At 46.0% G+C, this 8,654-nt stretch overlaps 1 protein-coding gene across 1 annotated transcript; it reads right to left on the bottom strand.

Moving 5' to 3' along the window:
- Window positions 1–1,664: 1,664 nt before the first annotated feature.
- On the bottom strand, window positions 1,665–7,467 carry CIMIP3 (ciliary microtubule inner protein 3). Its single transcript, XM_081916489.1, has 3 exons — window positions 7,276–7,467; window positions 4,580–4,649; window positions 1,665–2,390 (listed from the first exon to the last, which is right to left on the bottom strand). Exons 2-3 carry the CDS (start codon window positions 4,592–4,594, stop codon window positions 1,995–1,997), a joined length of 411 nt encoding a protein of 136 aa, XP_081772615.1. The 5' UTR covers window positions 4,595–4,649; window positions 7,276–7,467; the 3' UTR covers window positions 1,665–1,994.
- Window positions 7,468–8,654: the final 1,187 nt, after the last annotated feature.

Genomic DNA, 8,654 nt, shown 5'->3' with positions numbered 1-8,654 from the left:
GGCATTTAGCCCATTCTTTCCGAGATGGGGACAGTCTTAAACTTTGCCCCATGCAATGAGTCCAGCTGGGGTTGTTTTTTGCTTTGGGATTATTTCAGTTTCCCTAAAATAAACAGTCCAGCAGCAATGGTCACTTACATAACCTAGCCTGGCATAAAATGAACAAGTGTGGCAAATGCTCCTTAGTAAGATTCCTGAGCTGTCGTGGAACAGTTAGCAATGCATGAGTGTAACTTGCCTGTGTCCATGCAGATAAAGTATCAGGACTGAAATGCATACTTTATAGTGTGTGCAGCAGGCAGCCCTTGTGGAACTTCTTAAAATAACTGGACCTGGATAAAGTGCAACCAACTATGGGTGCTTTCTCGTGCTACTTCCTCCTTGCAAACAGGGATACAGTGGTACCTCGGGTTACATAAGCTTCAGATTACATACGCTTCAGGTTACAGACTCCGCTAACTCAGAAATAGTGCTTCAGGTTAAGAACTTTGCTTCAGAATGAGAACAGAAATCGTGTTCTGGCGGCACGGCAGCAGCAAGAGGCCCCATTAGCTAAAGTGGTGCTTCAGGTTAAGAACAGTTTCAGGTTAAGTATGGACCTCCAGAACGAATTAAGTACTTAACTCGAGGCACCACTGTATGTGGGAACCCAATGACATCTGCATGAAGGAAATGCAGCATCAGTATAACATCTAAAATATCTTCAGCCTTGTTAAAGCAGATGGAAAACACACATACTGTAAAACAAACAGAAAAATAAATAGCTCAGCACTTGCAAGAGGATAGAAGCTGGAGACTTCCCCAGCAGGAGTCATCCTGACTCCAGTCTCATCCTTACAAAGTGAGTGCACACCTAGAGGTCCCAGGCATTTGTGTTGTTGTGTCTTCCTCCCCCCTGCAGTACTAAGATGTCCTACTTGTGTGGGCCCACAAATAATTTTAGACTCTGGGCTTAATGCTCTCTCTCTCTCTCTCTCTCTCTCACACACACACACACACAATCTCTTCATATGGTAATCTGCATCATTTCACTTACATCCAAATGTAGCAAGCACATACTGATCCTGCCCCTCAAATAACATCCCTGATCACCAAGATGTTTCTGATACACACAAATAGGTTGTGTGAAGTCCAATGTTCTCAACATGTCACTAGACTACAGCAGAGCCTTATTTCAGGTGCACTCCAGGTTTTAAGAGAATGGTGGGTACTTCTTATATAACAAAGCTGTGGAGATACACAGCCCTGCTGTAGCAATGACCTGTCTGCTTGCTTAGGATACTGTGGGTTTCCCTCTCATGCTTCCACCCACCATCTTAACATCTTTGCAAATTCCCAGATCACTAAACTGGCTGCCTACCTTCTTCACCTGCCTTAGAAGTGACATCTTCAGCCCGTGAAAGTCCATTCACATGCTATACCAAAGTGGAGAAGGTATAACAGAGTTGTGTATCAACCTTCCCTGTTCCAGTGGCTGTTTGAAACTCAGAAGACAGAACTCTCCATGCGTGAGATCCAAAAGCCCCCACTGACACCCCATGTTACAGCAAAACTGAAGAAAGTACAGCATAAATAATTTCTGCTTCTGCCCTTACCATTACTGTGGGGAACAAAAACACAGAGTGCATGAGGCCACAAGGATAAATAGAATCTCCTCAACGGGCTTTGCATTTTGGTGTTTTATTCACAGTTTTTGATCATCTGCTTTGCTACTTTTTGCATTGTGCTGATTCACGTCAAAAGGTGGAAAGCCAGGTGCCTTTATTGTTTCTCTCCTGGATGAGCCTTAGCTTAAAGTGCCAACTAAAACCTGGGTTTTGGTACCTGCTTTATAGTGGCACTTGGGTGACTTCGTTGCAATTTATCCCAGAAGCTCTTGTTAAGGCAGATCTGCTTCTTCTGAAGTTCCTACAACAATCTCCTTCTGAGTGGCCTTAGAAAATGAGTGAGCTCAAGCCTCTGAATGGAAGTCCCGGGTTAACTGCGTGGCGATTTCAGTGTTTTGAGCCTGCTGCAGACAAGCCTGGCTTCTTCCCAAAAATGGGTTTCCATTTTGAGAAATCCACTCTTTCAACATCCATCACCTTCCTCGTGTGATCTGTGTCTCGACAATACCGATAACCACAGGTGGGTTTTTGCAAAGTGTAAAATGGTGTGTACGTGTTGGAGTAGTTAGGGTTGTAGAAAGCATATCGGAGAGACTCACGCTTGTGTCCTCCAGGGTGGAGGACAACAGGGACATACTGAGAAACTAAAGCCTGCTCCATTTTGTAGCCCAGAGCTACTGGGAATGGCTTCTGATGCTTGTTCGCAGCAGTTTTGGCTGCATTCTTCTCCTGTGACATCTTGCAGGCACAGATGCATACTTTGGGTTTCATGGGTGCCTTGGTCTGTGAAGATAAAGGCCACATGGAAGAAGGACATGTTGAGTCAATTTGTTATACAGGGAACTGCATGAGCCCGCCCCCCTGGATATCTACCGGTAATTGCCCCCCTCCCCACAAATCAACGCCTCTCCCCTGGCCCAATCCTTAATTCATATCCAATTGGATTAGATGAAAATTTAAAAGCATTTTGAACTTAACATCAACAAAAAGAATAGAGATAACAGGAAGAAAATGCATCTTTCCTAACTGAAGGTACAGAAATTCCTCTGATGACAATATACATGATTTTTAAACAACCAGTAATAGCCAGCAATTCTATAACTCAATTGTCTCTTTCTTCAATTCAAGTGCCGGTTCTATTAGTGCCAGTCATTTGGAAAGAAATATTTGTGTGAGAACTATTTTTTAATTGTTACTTAACCAGCTAGTTCCAATATAGCTGCTTTATTTATTGCCAGTGACACCCGCGCCCCAGGTAATTGAATGGAAACCTGTGTCGATTATCCTGTTTAAACTCTTGACGGCACTTGAGCTTATTTTTAAACTCTGTTAACAGGTTTTCTACTTTCCATGATGCTCTGAGCTCATTAGGCTGCATTATTTTAGGCCTCTAGATCTGGCTCTGTCCACTGGCTTGTAAAGCTATTAATCGTGTAACAAGGGGAATCGGCAACCATTCATGTACATCACTGAATGGCTATGACGCCAAAGGAGTCAGTGCAATGAAATAACCAACAGTTTCTTCCAAACAGGGGGACAGAGCTTTCAGCCTTTTTTAGATAAATGGTTTATCAAGCAACAGATACATATGATCCAGATTTCTTCTTGCAAGGAAGCTCTTCAGTTTCACAAAAAGTGCACCCACGATATAATCAGCTATCCCAGCAGGGCTTCGTTGTCTATCAAAACACACCAGTTGCCCCCTTTTTTGGGGGGGGGAGACAGACCCTCTTTTGTGGCACCTGTGTCCGAGAAAGCGAATCACTGGCTGTTTTGTCCCTATTTGCCTTTTCAGAAATGTTCCACTGGATTTTTTTTAGTGTGAGATGCTAAGAGCAGTCATTCTTCAGTGTTACTGCCCAGTTCCCCCAGAATTTAATCATTAAGTTGGGAGATGACTACTAAACATGATGCCTATGTTCTACTTTCACTGTTGGAGACATTCTGCTTCTGAATTCCAGTTGCTGGAAACTGTAGGAGGGGAGAGTGACATGGACACCTGGTTGGCCACTGTGAGAACAGGATATTGGACTAGACTGGTCACTGGCTGGATTTAACTGGCCTATTCTTATTGTTATACATTTGGGCAGTGCTTTTTCTCTTGAAAAGCCGGTACTCACCATGAAGTTGTTACAGGAAGTGCCACACTTTTTAACAACAACAGAAAAGAGATGCTGGTACTGAGTCCCACCCCACCCCCCAAAAAAGCACTGTGTTTGTGGGAAGCTGGGCAACCAGTCAATCAAGTTTCTTTGGAGATGAAGACCAACTGGCCACATAATGTCCTGATGGGCTTTCCAAAGGGATAAGCTGGGTTGCAATAGCTGCAACAACCAAAAGAGCAAAAAAATGGGCCTGGGCTAGAGAACAGCTATGTGAGTGAGCTGAAAACTGGAGGGGAGATGCTACAAGAACTGGGGACATACATATGTCTTGCTCTGTAATGAATCCAAAGGTGTGACTAATGGGGAAGCAAGATCTTTTAGGGCTATAAGCCCCTCCATCCTATGCTCAGGTTGTATATATGTGTAAATAAAACCATATAACTTAAAGAGACCATAGTCTCTGCTGTCTTTCCAAGGAACCTGAGCCCCTGGAAAGTGCTGGTATCCCTGGAGTCTCACTACTTGGAGTTTGGGGTGGCATGTAGCATAATATTTCTATGAGAAGGATTCATCTACTCTCTGGTGCAAGCAAATGTATGTACATGGGCACTAAAGCACACTAAAGTACTGCAACTTCACACGCTGCAGCTGTGAGGGTACCAACTGCTGTGGGACAATTCTGCTTTCTGACTGTTTATTGAGCCAAAAGAACAAACACCAGCATATTTTAAATCAGACTACAGCAGAACCTCCAGCAATGTCTAATAATGGGTGTCGGGCAGCAGTCGCTGTTATGAAAATAGAATTATTGCAAGCATGCCCCTATTTTTGACAGGGCATGCTATACCAGAGCAAATGGTCACTTACTTTCTGCCTTTGCATTTTTTAAATCCAGGTGGCTAATGGAGTGCTTGGATCTGTAGGTGGGCAAGGGTGCCTGCAATAAAAAATAAAAATAATTAAGAAGACCATGTGTGTAGCTTGCACACCTCAGTCCAGCAGAAGTTTGCTTCAAATTGCAGTGGTACCTCTGGTTAAGTACTTAATTCATTCCGGAGATCTGTTCTTAACCTGAAACTGTTCTTAACCTGAAGCACCACTTTAGCTAATGGGGCCTCCTGCTGCCACCATGCCGCTGGAGCACGATTTCTGTTCTCATCCTGAAGCAAAGTTCTTAAGCCGAGGTACTATTTCTGGGTTAGCAGAGTCTGTAACCTGAAGCGTATGTAACCCAAGGTATCACTGTATAGGACAGACACTCTTCAATTCCAATTAACCTCTGTCTCCAGAGGCCATCCCAAAATCTCAAGTTTCAGTCCTGAACTTTCAGAGGCTGGGGTGTTCCTGACCTGGCAACTCTAGAAACAAGTCTACTATATAAATGCAAATTTTAAATTTGATGTCCCAGCTGCTTTGCCATCACTGGCATGCAGCCCCGCCCTTGGAAAGTGGACCAGAAGGGAAATAGCCTCTTGGGCTGCAAACATTTCCCCACCCTAGCTCTAGTAGAAAACTTATACTCTGTAGAATAGCATGCCATGATTTTAACGTTCTGAAGGTTTATTTCTAAGTCCATAAGCTGAGAGGCATGTGTACCTTATGCTTCCCTCACATGTACCCAACTGGAACCATGTTCAGATACCAAAAATAATGCTGAGTCACTCCAGTAAGAAACACTGGGATATACATCGGCTAATAAAGAAGATAAATAAAGCAAAAATAAAATAAATCCAAATTTTAAAGATTCTTCCCTCCCTTGTTTCTGTTTTAAAAGTGCTCCACAGGACCCAACTGCAAAATAAATGGTTCTCAGCCTTCCTGTATTCATTAAAGCTTCTCATAGAGGTGCAAAATATTGGGTGTTTCCTAAAACGACATATTTTCCAGATTAACTAGCAAGCTGTCTTGTCAACCTTTTTCAAAGCCTGCGGCAACTAGTAATGTGCCCATAAGAAATGACATGGGCAACAAACCTCCCAGAAACACAGACACACACTTGGGATGAAGTCATGGGAACTAAGAAATGATCCACACTAGGATTATAAATAAGGGTGTCACCTTTTTTTAATGGCCTGCTGTGCACTCCTGTGCCTGCAAACACACACGCAACTGCCCTAATGCAGTTGGTACATTTGGAGTGTTTGTGCCAGTCTCAAAATGGCTGCCATATCTTAAAGGCTTTGAGGAAGGACAGAACAATTTCATGAAGGATACCCCTGTCAAGAGCTATAAGCTGGTACGGCTAAATGACACACGCGTTTTTCAGATAGTTTCTTGAATTGCAACAGAGAGGTTCTAGGCATTCTTAAACCATCAGCTACCTAGCTTCCAGAGTAATCTCCAGGCAGAGTTCAAAGGGAGGGCAGAGATCAAGCTGAGAAACAGCCTGAATTACACCTCCAGATCGCTCTTCTCTCGACTCCATCTCATCATTTTACATTATTGATGAGTTCTATATTCTTTCCTCGCGGTTCCTACATTTGCTCTTTGCCTGCCTCTGATGAAGTGCTTGTTATAGAGACAATGTTTAAGTTCGTATTAGGTTTACTGTTTCATTGGCTGCTTTATAGAAAACAAACATGCTGCTCGACAGAATGGATCAGAATCTTTGTGACCAAGAAAAACCATCCCTGGAGAGATCAATATCATGCCCACACTGGCACCTCTCCTGACCTTCATATATCTTGGTTTCATTTGCACAGGGACCTATGCATGTACACTCAAATTTATACATGCTCCTGCAGGGGTTCAGAAGGTACAGCACCCCCAACTGTACTACAGCCACAGTACATAAAAGCAGGGTCTTTGTAGAGTGTATAGGGCAAAATAGACCTTCCAAAAACTATTTGATCCAAAATGCCTGTGGCTATAAATATTGAGCCAATAAGTTGGTGGCTATCCAGACTGTTGCTAGCTGGATCTTTCCCCCATGAAGGCAACACAGTTCCATGATTCCCACCACCTGGTGACTCCCAAAATTCCATACAAGTATGAATGGATATAAGGAGAGCCTGCTGGATCAGGCAGGTCAGTGGTCCATATAGCCCAGCTTCCTGTTCTCACTTTGGCCAAGCAGATGCCTATGGGAAGCCAACAGGAAAGACGTGAGAGCATCAGATCTCTCTCTTTCTGGGGTTTCCAGCAACTGGCATTTAGAAACACACAGACGGTGGTTATGAGCCACTAGCTATCCAAGCGCACCATTCCTTGAGCTCCACCCAATAACCATTCTAAATACAGTCCCTCCTATGGGGTCCCCTCTTTCCCATCCTGCGCCTAGCTGCTTCCTTTTTTGCTGCCAGAGAAAACCTCTCTGTGTTTGGGCACTTTACGCTATGGGAAGACAACGTCCTTCCTATGAAATCCAGATAAGGTGGATTTGATTTAGGCACGTAGCCCACGTCCCGCAGCGGCTGGTGTTCCGGATAAGTTGCTGGACTGGACACCTTCAAGGGACCGGCGTTGGCGCTCTCCAATCCTGGAAAGATGCTCCAGGGACTCCCTCGTGGGACTCCGCCCCTCTCTCCTGGGAGCCCAGCAGCCCCGCCACCGCCGCCGCCTACCTTCGAGGGAAGCCTCCCCGCGGTGTCCTCCCGTCGCGTCACTCGGCAGCTCCTCCTCCGCCACCTCGCGATTTCCCTAAGCGCCGGGAAAAGCGCCGCCCGGGAGGAGGAGGGAAGGCTGGGCCGCTGCGCCCGGGCGCATGGTGACCTTCGCCGCCTGGTGCCGCCACCCTCTGCAGCCCGGGAGAGCGCGGCGCAGCGCCGCGTCCTGCGAGGACGGCTCATTGTGACTCGGGCAGGGCGTCAGCCGGCCACGCAGAGCCGGACGATCCCGAAAAGGAAAGCGAGGGGCGAGGCGATCCTGGGGCGAGGAATCCCGTGGCCGATTGGGGCTTGGGAGGAGAAGCGCGCTCGCCTTGGGGGAAGCCGTGTGCGCGACCCAACTCCAGGCTCGGCGCATGCGATGAGAAACTCCAGACATACTCAGAGACACTTTTTTTAAAATTTTATTTGAAAAAACCGTATTCTAGAGGTAAGGCCAGTTGGTCTGAGCCTACTCCACGGACGGGTTTGAAGCCAAGTCAGGCGTCGTCGCCCGCCCCCTCAAATCCGGAGTTATCTTAGGATGCCGCGCAGTGGTGCTCGCTTGCAATGTGACGTTGCGCCCACGTGTTTGCTCCTCCTACGCAGCTCGCTATTCAGCGGGAAGCTGCAGGGGTACATTGGGCGAGCCCTTAATGAACTTTTTGCCTCGGTCAAAGGACATTCCTTACGTGCAGCAAACGTGCTGGAGGCGTTAAGTCACCTTAAGAGTGTTTGCTCGAATCGGGAGGCATTTTGCGCTTCCTTCCATGTTGCTGCACGAGAAGGAGTCCGATGTATTGGATAGAGTGCGTGCTGCTGGACCTGGACCTGTGAGAAATAGATTCACACAGCCATCCACGCAACACTTACCTCATGTTTCTAATACTGTTAGGCAGAACAAGGGAACAAATGAGCAGAGAGCAGCACTGGACAACAGGGTGTGCGCCTAAAGCTGACTTTAGGTGTGCTGGAGGACATGGCCAGTGTTGAAATGAGATTAAAGCTACCAGGCCTGTCAGCTTTTGTAGGTGGAATGGCAGGGAGCCGTGAGAGACACCATCTTCTCTTGCATAAGGCAGCAAAATGTCTTCTACTTAAGCCCACCCTTCCATTCAGAATTCCCAGTGTGGTTTACTATATGCCATCCTGAGCTCCTTGGATGAAGAGCGGGAACAGGATACAACTCTGATAAATAGCATATTCCCTCCCCAAATCCCTCTCACTACCAAGGAATTGTAATAAGTGAGTAGTCAGAGAACCTACCCAGTTGACGCTGACATAAAACCCTACACATACACTATACAGTATAAAAGAATTTAAGTTTCACCACCCCACCCCACCCCTTCTTCCCCAAC

Source organism: Podarcis melisellensis, assembly GCF_964234715.1.
Source record: "Podarcis melisellensis genome assembly, chromosome: 6".
Taxonomy (NCBI): Eukaryota; Metazoa; Chordata; class Lepidosauria; order Squamata; family Lacertidae; genus Podarcis; species Podarcis melisellensis.
The sequence above is the reverse complement of the archived record's forward strand: the minus strand, read 5'-3'. Positions and strand labels throughout refer to the sequence as shown.